The sequence below is a fragment of the Anguilla rostrata genome, chromosome 8, assembly GCF_018555375.3.
Source record: "Anguilla rostrata isolate EN2019 chromosome 8, ASM1855537v3, whole genome shotgun sequence".
NCBI classification, from domain to species: Eukaryota; Metazoa; Chordata; class Actinopteri; order Anguilliformes; family Anguillidae; genus Anguilla; species Anguilla rostrata.
The window spans coordinates 50,227,926-50,247,333 of record NC_057940.1 but is presented as its reverse complement, the minus strand read 5'-3'; the positions used below and the strand labels follow the sequence as shown (position 1 = coordinate 50,247,333).

The window sequence follows — 19,408 nt, the reverse complement described above, 5'->3', positions numbered from 1 at the left end:
TGCCTGCCTGCCTGCCTGCCTGTCTGTCTGTCTGTCTGCCTGCCTGTCTGCTGTCTGCCTGTCTGTCTGTCTGTCTGTCTGCCTGTCTGCCTGCCTGTCTGTTTGTCTGCCTGTCTGTCTGTCTGTCCGTCTGTCTGCCTTTCTGTCTGTCTGTCTGTCTGCCTGTCTGTCTGTCTGTCTGTCTGTCTCTCTGTATGTCTGTCTGTCTGTCTGCCTGTCTGCCTGTCTGTCTGTCTGTCCATCTGTCCATCTGTCTGTCTGCCTGTCTGTCTGTCTGTCTGCCTGTCTGCCTGTCTGTCTGTCTGTCTGTCCGCTTGTCCCTCCCTCACTGTCTGTCTGTCTGCCTGCCTGTCTGTCTGTCTGTCCGCTTGTCCCTCCCTCACTGTCTGTCTGTCCGTCTGTCTGTCTGTCTGTCTGCCTGTTTGTCTGTCTATGTCTGTCTGTCTGTCTGTCCGTCTGTCCGCTTGTCCCTCCTTCACTGTCTGTCTGTCTGCCTGCCTGTCTATCTGTCTGTCTGCCTGGCTGTCTGTCCGCTTGTCCCTCCCTCACTGTCTGTCTGTCCGTCTGTCTGCCTGTCTGCCTGTCTGTCCGTCCGTCTGTCCGCTTGTCCCTCCCTCTCTGTCTGCCTGCCTGTCTGTATGTCTGCCTGCCTGTCTGGTTGTCACTCCCTCACTGTCCGTCTGTCTGTCTGTCTGTCTGTCTGCCTGTCTATCTGTCTGTCTGCCTGGCTGTCTGTCTGTCTGTCTGTCCGCTTGTCCCTCCCTCACTGACTGTCTGTCCGTCCATCTGTCTGTTTGTCTGTCTGTCTGTCTGCTTGTCCCTCCCTCCCTCACTGTCTGTCTGTCTGTCTGTCTGTCCGCTTGTCCCTTCCTCACTGTCTCTGTCTGTCTGTCTGTCAGTCTGTCTGCCTGCCTGCCTGTCTGTCTGCGTGTTCGTCTGTCCGCCCGCCTGTCCCTCCCTCACTGACTGTCTGTCTGCATGTCTGCCTGCCTGTCCGGTTGTCCCTCCTTCACTGTCCGTCTGTCTGTTTGTCTGTCTGCCTGTTTATCTGTCTGCCTGCGTGTCTGTCTGTCTGTCTTACACTCTTTATCTGGCAGTTAGTACATATGTAAAATGCAGTGCATCCATTCAGCAGATGGCTTTGCCACTTAGTCAGTGATAAAGACCTCAGTCTGATGTCATAGCTTCTCAATGTGACGCATGACAGAAGCATGTTTAATGACGGACACCTCCTCGTTTCAGAAACCTCGCTCTACAGCCAGGTCGGGGGGTCCACGCACAGGTGAGTCTGTTCACCCGCACATGCTCAGTGCTGGGAACGCTTGCTGTGGTCATGTGATCGGCTCAAGTAATCTCATTATTACCCAGTGCTATTATTACCCACAGTTTGTGCTGTTTTGGTTCCCTTAATGGGGTGACTGTATATTTGAAGGGCTGTAATTATGTAATGTAAAATGTAAAAATGTAATGGATCCCAGGATATGGATGTAAATACACTTAAATTAAAGCTGACATTCTGCACTTTAACCTCGTATTCATCATTTAATTTCAAATCCAATGTGCTGAGCCAAAACAAAAAAATAGTATGCCTGTCCCAATACTTTTGCATTTAACTGTATGTTTCTGCAATGCATATACGCAAAATAACACAGGGATTTTTCTCTTTTTTTGTATCCAATTTCAACCCCACACTTCTCTTTTTCCTCATTACATTCATCCTCTTCTCCCCTTTCTCTTTTTCTTCCTGTCCTCTACTGTCCACCACACTCTTTCTCTTCTCTTTTCCCTTCTTCTTTCTGTTCTTCTCTATCCTTTACTGCCCTCTCTTCTGTCTTTCCCAATCCTTTGGTTTATCTCCTTCCCTCTCTCCCTCTTCTTCCCTCTCCCTCTCTTACCCTCTCTTCCTGTCTTCAATTCCACTCCATCGCCGCTCTCCCTCGCTCCCCTCTCCTCCTCTCCTCCTCTCCCTCGTTCCTCTCTCCTCCTCTCTCCTCCTCTCCCTCGCTCCCTCTCTGTCCCCCACTCTCCCTCCCCCTCCTCCTCTCCCTCGCTCCTCTCTCCTCCTCTCCCTCACTCCCCTCTCCTCCTCTCCCTCGCTCCTCTCTCCTCCTCTCCCTCGCTCCCCTCTCCTCCTCTTCTCCCCTCTTCTCCTCTCCCTCGCTCCCCTCTCCTCCTCTCCCCTCAGCGTGGATGCAGAGGGAGAGAGGGAAGAAGAGGAGGAGAGAGAGAGGGAGAACGGCAGCACCCTCGAACGCACCCTCAGCTTCCTGCGCAAGATGGCGGGGAACCGTAAGGTGAGAGACCGCGATCATGACCGCCACCGCGAACGCGCCAAAGAGATGGAGAGACGGATGTGTGTTCGTACGTTAAACAATATGGCAGAATTACATGTTTTACATTATATATTGTAAATGTTTCGTAATTGCTTTTTAATTGACTGTTTCGCCCCATTGGTGGTGGTGTAACAGCACATGCATTTCACTGGCCGAACTTGGCATTGCCAGTTGGACCAGGGTTGTCCGTATATGCACAGTTGGACACTAGAGGGCACTGCAGTCCTGACTGGGAAATTATGTGCACGCCTGCTCCTAATTATTTAACGAGCTCAACCATATCCTGAACGGACATAAGCATAAGCACCAGCTACAGCTGCAGACTGCAAGTGTATCCTAAACATTTTACTGTGCTTGAGTACAGGAGTGAACCATCGTTGTTTATAGAACTGTCAGAAAAACAAAACTAAGATGACTGGTTGGAGCAAAAACGAGCGCACAGGTGGACCCCCCAGGACTGTGGTTATGCTCTCCTCGACCTCAATGGCTGGGGTTCTGTGGGTAAAGGTTGCCTTGGCGCCCCCTAGTGACCGGCCAGAAAACCGCAGATTAGCAGCTGTTAGGGAAGGACCTTCTAGGCGATGTGCCTATTCTGTGCTTGCTGTTCGAGCTCCTGCTGTAGGTTGTGTGGCACATCATAGAATGTCAGAAAATCCATGATTAAAACGCATGTGCATCCTTAGTGTTAGAGGTAGGGTTAGGGTTAGGTCTTTCCATAAACGTTTTTCCCCACTGGGAGTTTTTTTTTTACTTTATGTACTTGCTATTTGAGGGTAAGTGCATAAGCGTTTTAAAATAGGAGTGGCCTACAGCTGAGATCACTGTAAAATAAATTGCAACTTTATGGAGATCCAGACCCACTGCGGGGTGTAGTGGGTACCCATTGTCAGCATATGAATGGTGGATTTCGTAACACCTTTTCACAATTTTAATCACAGATTTTTGGGCAATGGGGTAGTAGCACCCCAGTAGTGTGTGAAAGATCCTGTGGGTGAATATATCACAGGAGTCCTTATGCTTCAGAGATCTGTTCCAGGGCGTGGGTGGTACAACTACGATGTCAAAGCAAAGCACATCTTCGAACAGCGCGGAGAAAGTTTTAATAAATGGCATAAGAAAAAAAATGTTAAACCAGAGCTCTGTCCGCTCTGGTGGTGGATTGCGATGTGGCGATGTCGTGCGATGTCACGACGTAGCTGAATGGCTAGCGTGCGCGTTCGGTGCTGACCTTCGCCGTTCACACGGAACTCTTTCACGTTCTGGAATCGGGGCGAGTGTTCCTTCCTCTTTGCAGATTCGCGCGTCGGCGCGCCAGCGTGTTTTCAGCCACTTCCTGTGTGGATAAGGGTTTCCTTTGACTTCCTGCGCTTTCAATGTGCCCTTAGCGTGATAAAGCTTAGTGCCTCCTATTCAGGCACTCGGGAGCAGGACCTGAAGTAAGAGACTCTCATCATGAAAGGAGTCTTTGGAGTTGAGTGGCTTTTTCAGTTTGAGTACCAGGTACGTGCAGTTTATTGCAGTGACCAGCAGAGGGCATTGCTCTATGCATGTTTGCTGAGAAACTGGCTGTGTGCCCTTGCTGTTCCAATCATGTATGCTGAAGTGGATTGTTTCATTGCAGTTGATAAATTGCAGGTGAAATTAGTTTGTCATGCCATAGGTCTATTGTTTTTTTTTTGTTTTTTTGTTTTTCAAGACCAGGATTGACACAGTGTTAGATACTATCTAGGTTGTAGGTGAACAGCACTAGGTACCCTTTAGTGGTAGGAAAATGGTGAGCATTGTCAGGCAGAATGGCCTGTTCTCGTCGTTATGTTATGTTTTGTGATGTTATGTTAGTGTTGTGTTGTGTTGTTGTGTTTCATGTTATGTCACGTTATGTTATGTTACAGTATGTTCATGTTGTGTTGTTTTTTTGTTATGTTATGATATGTTATGTTGTCTTAGTGTTGTGTTGTGTTGTTTTATGTTATGTCAGTGTTGTGTTTCATGTTATGTTACAGTATATTCATGTTGTGTTGTTTTTTTGTTATGTTGTCTTAGTGTTGTGTTGTTTTATGTAGTGTTGTGTTGTTTTATGTTATGTTATGTCAGTGTTGTGTTTCATGTTATGTTATGTTACATTATGTTAGTGTTGTGTTGTGTTGTGTTGTGTTATGTTATGTTAGTCTTGTGTTATGCTCTCCTTTGTGAGTATATTATTTTGTGGTAAAAGCACAGCTGTGCTTTGATGAATCTCTTTGTCGGGGTAATTGTGAGAAAGTGAGTGAGACAGCGATGCACCGTGATACTCTCATCCTGTTCCAGGGGGAGCCCGGCCCGCTGGTTTACCAGATGTGAAATGTGAGGTGAATAATGCTGGCTCTATTTGTGTCTGGGGCCCCTGTAATGAGGTGTGCAGCTGACGGGGCTTATCTGCGAACCCTATCGGCCGCACCTCAGAGACGGTCGCCGTGACGTCGGGGGGGGGGGGGGGCGGGGGGGGGGGGGGTTGGGGGTTTGGGGTTGCCGGGGTGTGGGTTTGTGGGAGTTTGTTTATGAAGTGACATAACCACGGTCAGCCGATTGCCAGCAACGAGGAAATAGCTGGTTTTGGAACACGGGGGCTATTTCTGGTGTTTTACTGCGTCTGTACACTGTGTGTGCACGCATGTGCGTGTGCGCGCATGTGCGTGTGCGTGAGAGCGTGTGCCTGCACATGTAGAGTGTTTGTGTGTGTGTACGTGTGTGAAACTGTAGTTATAAAAATTATTGTAAGTTTATGAAAGCTTTTCCCATTATTAGTACTGTTATTTGTGTGCTTAGGATCTGAGTGTGATCTATAGTTATATTGTGTTTATGTATGCATGTGTATGTGTGTGTGTATCTGTGCGTGTGCGTGTGCGTGTACATGTATGTCTACGTGTCTTGTGTTTGTGTGCGTGTGTCCATGTGTGCGTGTGTGTGTGTGTGTGTGTGTGTGCAGTGTGCATAGTTATTGGTTCTTGTGTGTTTGTGTGTGTGTGTGCATGTATGTGGTGTGTGTGTGTGCAGGGTATGTGTGTGTGTGTGTGTGTGTGTATTTGTGTGTGTGGTCTGTGCATGTGCATGAGTATGTGTGCTTGTAAGTGTGTGTGTGTGTGTGTGTGTGTGGCTGGGTAGGTCAGTGTGTGTGGACGAGTATGCATGCTTGTGTGCGTGTGTGTGTGTGTGTGTCTGTGCGTGTGTGTGTGTGTATGTGTGCGCTTGTGTGTCTTTTCTGGCTGGTATATCAATGTGTGTGTGATTGGATTTTGTGGGGGTGGCCTTTTCACGTATGACTGGAAGAAAGAAAAAGAGAAACTTTCAGAAGCTTTTTCATTACACGGGTTCACCTACCAATTATCTACATCTGTCCTGACACTCAGATCAGCAGCCTACATGCCCATAATGCTAAAGCCTTCACAAGTTACTCCTGCAGATTTGCACATGATTCCAAAGCGTGAACCCATTACTCCTGCAGATTTGCACATGAAAAAGCATGCACCAGTTATTCCTGCAGGTTTGCACATGATTCTAAAGCATGAACCAGTTGCCCCCTCCTGCTGGTTTTCTGTTTTCGTTTGTTGGCGTCTTGGCTCTGTGGGTTCTGATGGGGTCCATGTTTCAGAAGTGAAATCAGTGGGCTGAGTGGAAATGCACTGCATGATGGGAAATTCCGCTATGAAGGTGAAACGAGAGGTCAAAGGTCATGTCTGGTGCAAAGTGGGCGGGGACTCCACACGTATGGGCATGTTGTTGCCTTGGTGTGTGTGTGTGTGTGTGTGTGTGTGTGTGTGTGTGGTGTTAAACAGGCTGTGTGTGTATGTGTGCGTGTGCATGTGCGTGTGCGCGTGTGCCTGTTCGTGCGTGTGTGTGTGTGTGTGTGTGTGCTTTTGTGTGGTGTTAAACAGATCTGTATGAAGGCAGTGTGTGTCTGTGTGTGTGGTGTTAAACAGGTCTGTATAATGGCTGGGTGTGGGTGTGTATGTGTGTGTGGGTGGGTGTGTATATGTGTGTGGTGTTAAACAGTCCTGTATGAAGGCAGTGTGTGTGTGGTGTTAGACAGATCTGTATAAAGGCAGTGTGTGTGTGTGTGGTGTTAAACAGATCTGTATAATGGCTGGGTGTGGGTGTGTATGTGTGTGTGGTGTTAAATAGTCCTGTATGAAGGCAGTGTGTGTGTGGTGTTAGACAGATCTGTATAATGGCTGTGTGTGTATCTGTACATGTGCATGTGTATGTGAGTGTGTGTGTGGTGTTAGACAGATCTGTATAATGGCTGTGCGTGTGTGTGAGTGTGTGTGTGTGGTGTTAGACAGATCTGTATAATGGCTGTGTGTGTGTGTGAGTGTGTGTGTGGTGTTAGACAGATCTGTATAACGGCTGTGTGTGTATCTGTACACGTGCATGTGTATGTGAGTGTGTGTGTGGTGTTAGACAGATCTGTATAAAGGCAGTGTGTGTGTGTGAGTGTGTGTGGGGTGTTAGACAGATCTGTATAATGGCTGGGTGTGTATGTGTGTGTGTGTGTGTGGGGTGTGGGTGTGTATGTGTGTTTGTATGCATGTGTGTGGTGTGAAAGGTTCATGCAGTTTGTGCGGTATGAATGCATCGTGACCGTCTGTTTATTTTTAAAATGTGCAATTACCATGATTCAGGTTACCAAGGCAACAAGTGTGTGTGACTGTTGGAGGAAATGTATTACTCTGGAATTAGAGTTCCTTTGTAGTTTGCTATATTTGTGTGTGTTTGTGTGGTTCTGTTTTAGTGGTGTTGTGTGTGTATGTGTGTGTGTGTGCATTACATGCCTCCAAGTCTATAATGGCAGTGCAGAGGCAGAAGTTTGACGTTTGGGCTGAATGCCCCGCCTTCCTTCCCTGTCCCTCCGTCTGTGTTCCCCTCTTTCTCCGTCAGGCTGTTACTGGGGTGGAGGGCACGATTGCATCAGCAGGAACTGCCCCTCTCTCCCTCTCCACATCCCTCCCTCCTCTTGTTCCCCCCTCGCCCCCCTCCCTTCCCCCATGCGCTCAAGCTGTCCCTCAGAAGTTCCGCTGGGCTGGGCTGGTCTGGAGTGTGTAACGGTCACGGCGGCTGGAAGGAAGGGGGGGGGTGGGGGCGTTGGCGGGGGGGGGGCGGTGTAATTTTCAAAAGTTGTGGGGACTCTGGCAGGATGTGCAGTGACAGCCGGTGCCCGTAGGATCGACCGACCGCGTTTCTTCCGCGTGTTTTAACTTTTTAAAACTCCTCTCTCTCCTCCTCCAGCCCTCTCTATTTTTATCCCTCCTTTCACCTCTCCACCCTGTTCTTTACACCTTCTCTCTCTCTCTCCCCTATTGTGTTCGTGCATCTCTTCTGCCTGTGTTTGAACCCTCATTCCTCTCTCTCTCTCTCTCGCTTTGTCTCTCTCAGGCTGATGTGCTGGTCAGCTGACAGTGGCCTTTGCTCAATGACCTGTTTTGTCATGAGCATCTGTCTCCATTACTGCGATTCTCCACAGACAAGCAGAGACTGTCACAGTGCGATTCTCACTTAAGACCCAGCAGCACTCGCCTTGCAGAAATTAAACAGTTCACTGTTACTGGGGATTAGTCTTGTGAGCCTTGAAATTCTCTCTGAATATGTGTATGTTTATGTGTCTTTGTTTCCGTCTCCTCTCTTCTCTCTCTCTCTCTCTTTCCCTTTCCCTTCCTCTCTGTTAAGAGCACAACAAACGTTGCAAAGATTAATTATGTAACTCAGAAAAATAATTTATTAACTATATCTAACATGTACTACTACTAGTACTATGAGAACTACTACTACTATAACATAATTGTTTATGTCTATAATTGGCTATACAATGTATTTTCTCATTGACCTTGTAAGATGCCAGCAATCAGACATATTCTCCTGGTCCCCTCGTCTCTGTAGCCCTGTAAGTGATGTAAATGAGGAAAAGGCTTGCTTCAGATTTAATTCAATTCTGTTTTTGTATTTTGTAAGTTTTTTTGCCAGGGCCCATGTCTGACAGCACTGATCTAGCAGAGCCAGGTTCTTTCTCGTCTTTTCCTTTCCTGTTGCTTTTATCTCTCTGCCGCTCTTTCCTGTCTTCCTGCTCTCGGTCTCCATCTCCCCTCTCCCCACTCATTCCCCCTGTCTCCTGTTTCCTCTCACTCTCACTTTCTCTCCCTCTCTCTCTCTCTCTCTCTCTCTCGCTCGCTGATCTCTGTGTGTTGCGGTGTTGTTTCTCGTCACAATGGCTCTTTGCAGAGAAGATGGCAGAACAGTGTCAGTCTCTGCCTGGTCTGAATAGCAGGCCTGTGCGTTAGCAAACACCTGGTCATTATCTCGCTGGAGAGAGGCGTTCGACCACGGCCGAACCCACGCTCCCCCCCCCCCCCTCCTTCCCCGCCCACCAGCCACTGATCGTGCCCGCGAGCCAACCACACGGCAGCTGAGCCGTATCCCACGGCAACAGCCTCGCGGTGACAGGAGCACTTGACGAGCCGGGACTCGTACCAGCGCTGTCTAATGGAGCGATCGTGTGCAGGTCCAGATACAGTATCTTTTTTTCAGTTAACGTTAGCTCCTCAGGATTAAGGGCCAGTCTGAAATATCTGCTTGTGGCTACGTTCGCTGAAGCTCATTAAGATTCAGTCATTTGAGTGGGGGTGGATTTGATAACATAGATCAGGCAAATCCTTACATGATATAAGTGGAGGTTGCTGATTGTATTTTATACGTGTGGAATGTGGTAGTTACATTTCAAAGGGTTGACTGTAACGTTACTTTCCAGCCACTGGATATGAGTAGGTACGGGGGTGCAGTGGGTAGCACTGTCACCTCACAGATAGGTACGGCGACATAGCTCAGGAGGTAAGACCGATTGTCTGGCAGTCGGAGGGTTGCCGGTTCAAACCCCGCCCTGGGCGTGTCGAAGTGTCCTTGAGAAAGACACCTAACCCCTAACCCCTAACTGCTCTGGCGAATGAGAGGCATCAATTGTAAAGCGCATTGGATAAAAGCACTATATAAATGCAGTCCATTTACCATTTACCAGGTACAAGTCCGTCCTGGGCCTTTCTGCATGGAGTTTGCATATTCTCCCCGTGTCCACATAGGTTTCCTCCAGGTATTCCGGTTTCCTCCCATAGTCCAAAGATATGCAGGTAGGCCTGTCCAGGGTTTATTCCTGACTCTCGCCAAGTGCACGCTGGGATAGGCTCCTGCTCCACCCACCCAGAATATGCGGGTATTGATAATGGATGGATGGATGTGAATATGCATAAGCAGGTGTCTTCTGTCTTTTTCTATATTACTGCTATGCAGTAGTATCTGCTGTCAGGGGAGCTGTAAGGGGGGAGGAGTTAAGATGATGAGGGCCCCTGATTGACAGGGGCCTTCAAACAATATTAATAATAGGATATTCTAAGGTGATGGGGCCCAATGTGAGCTCTCTTCATGGGGCCCCAAATCACAAGTGGTGCCCCCGCTTGCTGTGCTATTGTGAACACAAATTGCCTTACCTAAAAATGAGTGGACACACAAGAAGATAAGAAGGAATATCCTCTTACAAAGTTTATTCACTTTAGCTACCTGTGACATCACAGACATTTGGAACAATCCAGGATGACCCCGCCCAATTTTGCATTGTCTGTTTTGTCAGCCCTGAGGCCCAGATCAGTGAATGGCATGATGGGAATTTAAAAAGATTTTTTTTTGTTTTATATACATCATGTGCATCTAAATGTAGTTTTTTTGAAGTACTAGATGTCTTAACTTGTATCATTTTAAGCCAGTAGTTCAGGCTGATGCATAATGTTATAGGCTCAGGTGCTTTCCTCTTAAATGTAGTATGCCTTTACTGAACCAAATACTGCCCACACGGTTGCTGTTTGAGTCAGACTAGGCTGTAAGATTGCAAATTTTGATGATGTCTCAACGGATATCTTTCTAGAACATACTAATTTGAAAAAACATTAAAAACCTACTTCACAAAGGGTTAAAATAAATCTCTAATATGCCACCTTTAGCATTAAAATCGATCAATGATATTTTCTGTTCTCAGTAAAGATCTGCTTGACGATAAGAGAATTAGGATTGGAGCAATGGAAGTGCACTTCCAGAGCCCCTGGAAGTGCGATTACTTCCCTTGGCTTGTAACCTATGGTCTTCAGCTCCCCGCACTGATTGTGCCTCTTGGGGGAGCTGTGATCCAGAACCCGTAGCAGAGCCCCCCCCCCCCTCCGTCCCCCACACCATCACGGTAAGCAATGAAAAATTAATGATAGCTTTCCTGAGAGGAGGGCTGTACCAGCAGAGGTAGAAAATCCAGGTTCAGGTAGTTAAAGTCCTCTCCAGTATTTGGTTCCGGTCCCCTGGATTTGCTGATTAGCACAATTCTTCAGCCAGGAGGTGCAGAACTAAGTGGTGAAATCAGCTGGTTGAGTTCATGGGTGGAAGAAACACACGGCCTGGACTTTTACTTTCCACACCCCTGGACTTTCCACCCCTGTGGACCGGGCCAACGACACCGTGTGCACCTCTCACAGCAGAGGGCTTTAACCTCTGACCTTTACTTCGCCCCCGCCCCCAGAGCTGTACCTGAGCTGTTTGTACGAGCTGTCTGCGGTGGTGGAATTAGCGGGGTGCGGCGGGTGCCACGCACCCTTGTAAACAGCCAGGGGGGGCCCCCTAAGAGCCCAAACATAGACACTACCTTTGGCCTAATTCATAAAAAAAAAACATTGTTTAATGAATGCTGACAAGTAACACTGTGCATCATTTACATTAAAAACAAATAACAGATATAATTTAATCAGAGTTTTTATTTTAAATGTACCGTACCTTTACAGTGGACGCGTTCTCATCATGCGTCGCACACGTGTGTGTGACAGGTTAGCTCCGCCCCCGTCTGCGTCACACGCCGGGCCCTGGAAACGAGGGGTAGTTAGGGTAAAACCCAAGACGCTCCTGTGCGTCTGCGGAAAGGTGGAGGTGGGCGAGCGAGACAGTGCGAGACGCGGGGGCGTCGCCCGAGGAGCCGAGACTCGAGTCGTTAAAAATTTGAGAAGAAGCCGTCGGCCGGCTCGTCAGCTCGATGTGTGCGCAAGGTCAGTCTGAGATTAGACGTCAGTGTGTGAACCTAGGGGGAGAAAGGGACTGAGAGGGTGAGATATCTGAAAAGATAAACTGTGATAGAGGGGGAGGGGGAGAGAAGGAGAGTGAAGGGGAGAGAGGGAGACAGGGGAAGGATAAATATGTCTGGTGGAGTTGATGCTATTGTTGATTTGCGTCTCTTGTAAATGATTGCCGTAGAAATTCTATAGCTTTCTGTGGGTGTGCCAGTAATGCATGTTTGAACTGAATTTCGAGAGGTAGAGACAGAGAGAGAGAGAGAGAGAGAGAAGAGGGCAAGATATGACGCTTCATCCGCCCCCAAAAACGATCTGTCTTCAGTCTTATTGTAATCGGTGGTTTTATTTATCTGGTGTGAAGTGGACAGCGATAAGAGTCTGCGAATAGTCCGGACAACAGAGATTAGCTGTGAAAGAAGAGAGATAGCGGTGTCCTCATACGCAGACAGCTCTGACAATGTCTTACAGCGTGTAGCTTCACCTTAACCCAGTGTACCCGCGTAAAGCCAGACTTCATTGCAGGGTGGAAATGTGAAATGAAGTTAAACCGTAAGGGTGGCGTCATAAATGCGAGCAAGACTACAGGGCAATGCAGACAAAGTCAGGAGAGTGAACAATAATTCATTAATCACAGTTATTTTATGCATGCTCTCTAAGTTTAGAGCAAAAGATGCTAAACCCATTGCAGTTGTGGAGAAAAAGGCAAATAGCTATGGTTTTGGTGTCGGGACTGGATGGTTGCCACTGCAACTGTTGTTCCAAAACAACAGATGTTTTCACTAAAGCAAAAGGTTTTGTTTTTTTTTTGCATTATCAGTCCACCTGTTTTCCAGTGTTTTTGTTTCTGTTGTGTCACTTCTGTTTGGGGAAAGAAAAAAATAAATGATCCAAGGACTGCCAGCCACGTGTCAGTCCCTCTGTGTGCGTTAGAACCACACCGGAGACCGGGGAACCGGCATGCACCGCCCCGGAGATTGGCGGAGCGGGGGTGGGGTGGGGGGGGGGTGCGGGGGATGCCGGGAAAATAATGGGAAAACCACTCAAACATCCATCTGCAAGGGGAATCCGGGAAACTAGCACATGCCGGAAACTGAGCCAGCGTTTCTTAAGCTGTGGTCTTTCCTGAGATTTAACCCTTTGAGCTGTGACATCACAAATGTGTGATTAGAATGTTCGTAACTGAACATTCTATTGCTGATGTCACAATCACTACTACATTGAAAGAGTGAAATTGAGTTCTAGAGCACTGATTTTTTTACATTTATTTTTTAAACATTCCAAAAAAACCTACTTTTCATAGGGATAACAGCAGTGGATAGGAACGCCAGAAGGACATAGGAATATTTGTTGGTGAGAACAGACCATTCAGCCCTATCTAAGCTCATCATTTAGGCACATTTTTTTCACTTTTTTTCTGAAGTACATTTTTTGTGAATATTTGAACAGAACAGCATAGTGTTACGGAGGTTGTAAATCGTGTTTGGAGAGGAGGAATGGAACCTCATGTGTAAGTGAGGCTAAAGGGATTGAGTGGGGGGGGGGTCTTTATTTGGGGGGGTATTATGCACACACTGCTGGGAGGAATGGCTTTGAAACCAACTTCCCTGTGCCAATCAGCTTGTGATATGATGATGATGTCATTTTGTGTCTCTACCAGAACTGCATATCAATCAATCAATCAATCAAACAGTTTCATTATACCATTTACCGAAAACTGTTACCCTAAGTGCGCCAGTTTGTGAGTGACTTGGGAAATTATTATCTGATAATGATTCTCTATAAGGCATGCCTACTCTTGGATTAGTACCCTGTCAATGTATGGAACAGTGTGGTCATGTGACAGTGCTGTCGGAAAAAGATCACATGCGGGTGTTGGTGAGGGAATGGGTGTTGGTATGTAAAGCACTGTTAGGTGTGTGCTATGTTAGCCAAGACTTCCCCCTTAGCAAGTTAGCAAGTTCCCCTTTTTTGTTTCATCAGCGGACTCAAACTTGCATCCCACAGCGGCGAGGCACAGTTGGCTTTGCCCCTCAGCTGGGAGGCAGGTCCTGTGGCTTCCTGCAGGATGGAAAACTCTGCTTGTGAGCGGGGGGGAAAAGGAGGATCACACACGGTTCACCTGTGGTGCTGCTCGCTCGGGGGCCGCGGTAACAGAAGAGACCCAATCAGTGGCTCCGGGATGGAAAGCCAAAATGGAAGGGCAATAGAAAAGCAAATGAATGCAGTGCGGTTTTATTGAAACCCAGGGGAAATGGGTCATTATTGAAGAAACCCGGTAAAGTGCGATTAATAAGACTTCCGCGTGGCCAGTACGGAAGGAAGTTAAAGGAACGGAGCAGGGGTGAGTGCGGTGCGGGCGGAGCAGGAGTGAGTGCGGTGCGGGCGGAGCAGGAGTGAGTGGGGTGCGGGCGGAGCAGGGGTGAGTGCGGTGCGGGCGGAGCAGGAGTGAGTGCGGTGCGGGCGGAGCAGGAGTGAGTGCGGTGCGGGCGGAGCAGGAGTGAGTGCGGTGCGGGCGGAGCAGGAGTGAGTGCGTGCGGGCGGAGCAGGGGTGGGGTGCGGGCGGAGCAGGTGAGTGCGTGCGGGCGGAGCAGGAGTGAGTGCGGTGCGGGCGGAGCAGGAGTGAGTGCGGTGCGGGCGGAGCAGGAGTGAGTGCGGTGCGGGCGGAGCAGGAGTGAGTGCGGTGCGGGCGGAGCAGGGGCGGAGAAAGGGTTAAACACGCAGCAGACGCGTTAGGCCAGCGCGTGGGGGAGTGTGTGTGTGTGTGATCTCCTGGGAAAGAGAGAGAGAGAGCGAGAGAGAGAGAGAGGCAGAGCAGAGATGACCAGCGGCCTGTGGGAGTGTGGTGGGTGCAGGTGTGTGTGTGTGTGTGTGTGTGTGTGCAGGAGTGCGTGTGTGTGTGTTTGTGGGTGTGTGTGAGAGAGCGAGAGAGAGAGAGAGACCGCAGAGATGACCAGCGGCCTGTGGGAGTGTGGTGGGTGCAGGTGTGTGTGTGTGTGTTTTTGTGAGAGAGAGAGAGAGAGAGAGAGTGTGTGTGTGTGTCAGAGAGTCAGAGTCAGAGACAGACAGAGAGACAGGCTTGGCTTTAAAAAAAAAAAAAACTAATTCATAATCTAACAGTCATTGTATATCGTTGTATTTTGTAAGCACTGATTTGGCAACACAAGTGTCTATATCTGTCATGCCAATAAAGCACTTTGAAATTGAAGTGAGACAGAGAGACAGAGAGAGGGAGACAGAGAAAGATTTGGGACATTGATCAAACACAGTACTTCAAAAAAAAAAGAAAAAAAAGCAAACAACCCCCACAAGCAGGGAGAGGTAGAAAAAGAGTGAGAAAAGAGACAAAGAAAGAGAGAGACAGTGCGAGAAGAACAGATAATCTTCAGTTCTCTTATACAGACACAGCCCTACTGCATCCACAAAAATGAAAAGATCAAAAACCAAAGCAAAGCCTTCCTTCCTCATCCACAAGACACAGCACCCCGTTGACCCCCCACAAGTGCTCAAAGTGCAGTTTGTTTTCCTCCAGTGTGCAGTAGGAGAACTCCACCCGAAGCCTTGCTGCCGTCAGCCCACACACAATGCTTTCTGCCTCCATTGATCCCGCCCCAAGGCCTTTGTCTTTCCTGCTCATCCAAGTTGCTAGTTTAGCCTGACCAAAAATAAAGTTTATGTGTAGAGTGAGTGAGTGAGTGAGTGAGTGAGTGAGTGAGTGAGTGAGTGAGTGAGTGAGTGAGTGAGTGAGTGAGTGAGTGAGTGAGTGAGTGAGTGAGTGAGTGAGTGAGTGAGTGAGTGAGTGAGTGCCGGGCGGGCATGCGGGGCGAGGCGGGGCGGGGCAGGGCGGAGCCTGTTTGGGTTTAAGAATACTGAGGTATGAGTGGGCAGTTTTGAATGCAGAAGTGTGAGTTACCCTGTGGCTGGGCTTGATAGAGGGTGCAGGATTTACATGATTGGGTGGGGGGTTAGGGTTAGGGGGTGTAGGAGTAAAAGCTCTGTGGAGGATGGGTGGAGTGGGGGTGAGGGTTAGGGGGTGTAGGTGTAAAAGCTCTGTGGAGGATGGGTGGAGTTGGGGGTTAGGGTTAGGGGTGTAGGTGTAAAAGCTCTGTGGAGGATGGGTGGAGTTGGAGGTTAGGGTTAGGGGTGTAGGAGTAAAAGCTCTGTGGAGGATGGGTGGAGTGGGGGTTTGGGGGTGTAGGTGTAAAAGCTCTGTGGAGGATGGGTGGAGTGGGGGTGAGGGTTAGGGGGTGTAGGTGTAAAAGCTCTGTGGAGGATGGGTGGAGTGGGGGGTTCGGGTTAGGGGGTGTAGGAGTAAAAGCTCTGCACAGGGTTCTTTTTCTTTCTCTCTTTCCCTCTCTCTTTCTCTCTTCCTCTAAATATAGACCGGGCAGCTCTTGCTACACTTTCCCTCCCTTACTCCCTTTCACCCTCCCTCCCTCTGTCCCACCCCGTCACACTCCATCTCCAACTCTCTCTCTCCCTCTCTTTCTCTGTTGTTATTTTGCCTCTGTAACTCCCCTTCTGCGTCCCACCCGAGCTCCTTCCAGCAGAAACGTGCTTAAAAACTGTGACTCCTGCAATGTTTTGATGAAGGAAACAGGGGCCTCTTCTCTTGTGGGCATTTGAAAGTGTGGGCCTCTCTCTCTTTCTCTCTCTCCTCCCTGCTCCCTGTTGTAAGAGCCCCAGTCTCTCCAGACTTCCTCCACCTCTTTAGTTCGGCCTGGCCGAGGCTGGCTGTCTGGATCGACAGTTCCCATTTCACAAGAAACGTAATTTTCTTGTGATTACACTGAACCCTCCTCTCCTCCCTTAACCTTTGCAAAAGTATAAACACCCATTTAATGTTTTCTATTCTCAGTTCCAAAGTGCCATTCACCACCTCCCACCCACCCTACCGCCTTCACACACACACACACACACATTTATGCAGACACACAACCACAGCATACCTAAATGAATATGTTTCAGTGTGCTCTGTTGGTCTTTCAAGGCTATCCGCCTCGTTAGTACAATTCGATTCAATACTCCATTCTCCATTACCTTAAAGCATGAACATAAACTGTAGCACGCGGTATGAAATCTGGTGGCATGCGAACGCTGCATTTCCCAGCTTTGTTGACGTGGAGAAAGTATATGTTTGTGTGACATATTTTTGTGGAGAAAACACACGAGGTCTTTTGAAGGTTTTATCAAACCTTGTTCGGATTTCTGCATTCTATACGCAGGAACGGAGTGTGCCTCAGCCGTATAATTCAGAATACAAATTCAAAAGCTAAGGTGTATTAAATGTATGTTTATTGTAAGTAACGGTTCCCAGACAGTTAGGATCATAAAAAAAGTAAAATACGCTGTGTGCTTTTCATTGGCTGCGAGGACCGAGGGTGGGATGGTCTAATGGGCATTACGTTATTGAAATCTCAGACGTCATTGGTCTAATGGTGCGCAAGTGGAGCGCAAGAGGACTAGAGCCGCCTCAGGGGGCGTGGCTTTGGACCGAGGAGCGGTGCCTTCAGTTTAGAGCTGTATTAACTACATACCACCTTCGAGTTTCCTGTATGGAAAAGTGAACCGACTCTCTGTGACGGATGAACATTCTGAAAAGCCATTTGCGGAAAAATACAGTTGATGAGTTTTATTTAAATTAATGGACTAACTATTTGACTTTTTTTGAAACCGAGATCAGGAACTTACTCTTACTACTGACGACACGAAAGAGGATTCTTTTCTTTTTTTAGAAAAGTGTTAAATACAGTGAAACTGCAACGCTGTACATGCATTCTGTGAACGGATTCGTGGTCTTATTGTAGTGATCTGAAGCTCGCTATGTCCAGAGTTACGGATCCTCTACCGAAAACGCGACAGGACAGAATGAAAGAAATCAGTTTGCGGGTGAGTTCCGTATCTGAAACTGGTGACTTCAATTACAGTTGATGTATTGCTGTATCTTACTGGTCGGTATAACGGTAGCTTAATGTCTCACTACTTTAAATAATCAATCAATCAATCAATCGATCCTGTGGTTAAAATGTAGCCTACTCAAAGCCGTGCCGGGTGGCTCGCGCACCTTCGGCGTATTGAGTGGGAGGGAAGTTGCGCGCGTCTGCAGATTAGCACTGAACTGTAGGGTGCATTATAGATGATAGATTCACATCCATTCTACTTCGGATTTACGCTTTCGTTATGCTACCTCTCCGTGTTTGACAGCGAAGGGTTCCCGGTTTAAAATCCACAGCATTACGCGTGGTTTAGTGTAGCTTTGTGGCGCGGTAGCCTAAATCGCTTGAGTACCCCAAGCACGTTTCCCGGGATATTTTCTGAAAGAACAGAGAGTTCAAAGAAAGGGAAGCCCTGTGTGTGTGTGTGTGTGTGTGTGTGGGACACAGAGGGTTCTTTTTGCGCAATGGACATTTCCGTCCATTCTTTCTTAGTTTCGTAAAAAATCGCCGAGGACTCACATCCGTTGCATGTGGAAGCGCAAAAGAAGTAACAGAAAGTAACACGCAGTGTTATACGTGGAGTTGTTCTAGTGTGTATATGCAGACAAGGTTAATTTCAATGTACAATATTTGATCATGTTGGAGGTATTTATTGAGCTTTACCAGTAGTAAATATTTGTGTGTCCAGATAAAGTCAGTGAGTTGGAGGCAGTGGTCATTTTCAGCTAGAAGAATGAATATAAAATAAATGAGAATCTAAAGTCCTTTGCCTTTAGAAATTTATTATGACTTGACTAACTTGTATGCACAGTTCCTGTAGGTGATAGTGTGTGTGTGTGTGTGTGAGTGGGGGGGGGGGGGCATCCCTTGGGGGGTCCCCTTATCCCTGTCCATGACCACGAAATGCACTTTTTGTACGTCGCTTTGGATAAAGGCGTCTGCCAAATAAATGTAATGTAATGCATTGTAATCCCACTGGCCTGTCTGTGATACTGTGTTTAATGACTATAGTCACATAAGCTTCTGCAGTTTTTACATTTTTGGGAAAGAGCCTGTTCTTTCTCTTTCTGTTTTACTTTCCTGTATCTCTCATCCATTCTTTTTTTATATTCATTAACACCATCGTATGCTCTCTCTCCCTCTCTCTTGTCTTCCCTTCCCACTGTTTGAAGTCTCTCCACCTCCAACTCCTTTACCCTGACCATCCCTTGTTTCTGCTTCTTTTCCTCTGTCCTGCTGCCTTTCTCCTCATCCTCTGTTTCTTCTGGAGACAGTGAGAGGCCTCTGTTGAAACGGAAAGGTTTGTCTCTGCTGGTGTTGGTAGTGCTGGTGGATTTCATTACCAACACGTTATTTCAAGCTGTAATGAGTGGCTGTCAAATGAGTGTGTGTGTGTGTTTGTGTGTATGCGCGTGTGTGTGTCTTCAGTTAGATTTGGTGTATGCTCTGTGGGTGATACCAATATTTGAATGTGTGTGTGTGTGTGCGTGTGTGTCTGCAGTTGGATTCGGTGTATGCTCTGTGGGTGATACCAATATTTGAATGTGTGTGTGTGTGTGCGTGTGTGTCTGCAGTTGGATTCGGTGTATGCTCTGTGGGTGATACCAATATTTGAATGTGTGTGTGCGCGAGTGTGTTTGTGCACGCATGTGCAGTTGTGATTCTGTGTGCTCTCTGTCGCTGATATAGATATTTGAATGTGTGTGTGTGAGCGTGTGTGCATATGTGTGTGTATGTACGTGTGTGTGTGTGTGCGTGCGCACTTGTGTAGCTGTGATTCTGTGTGCGCTCTGTTGGTGATACAGATATTTTAGTGTGTGTGTGTGTGTGCGCGCGAGCGAGCATGTTCAGCTGTGATTCAGTGTGCTCGGTTGGCGATGCAGATATTTGAATGTCTGTGGTGGTTGGTGTGGTGGGGGTTGGGGTGTGTGTTTGTTGTGTGTGTGTGTGTGTGTGTGTGTGTGTGTGTGTGTGTGTGTGTGCGCTCAGCAATGGTTTCCATAGAAATGCAGCCCCGTTTGCATGG

The 19,408-nt window shown here is 47.8% G+C and overlaps 1 protein-coding gene across 2 annotated transcripts in view; it reads left to right on the top strand.

The window, feature by feature from the left end:
- Positions 1 to 19,408, top strand: part of arhgef1a (Rho guanine nucleotide exchange factor (GEF) 1a) — an 81,020-nt gene that overhangs the window by 15,975 nt on the left and 45,637 nt on the right. For both annotated transcript variants that reach the window (XM_064348557.1, XM_064348555.1), the window contains 2 exons: positions 1,243 to 1,282; positions 2,186 to 2,294. In XM_064348557.1, the coding sequence (XP_064204627.1) occupies positions 1,243 to 1,282; positions 2,186 to 2,294 (149 nt within the window). The remainder of the gene's footprint in view (positions 1 to 1,242; positions 1,283 to 2,185; positions 2,295 to 19,408) is intronic.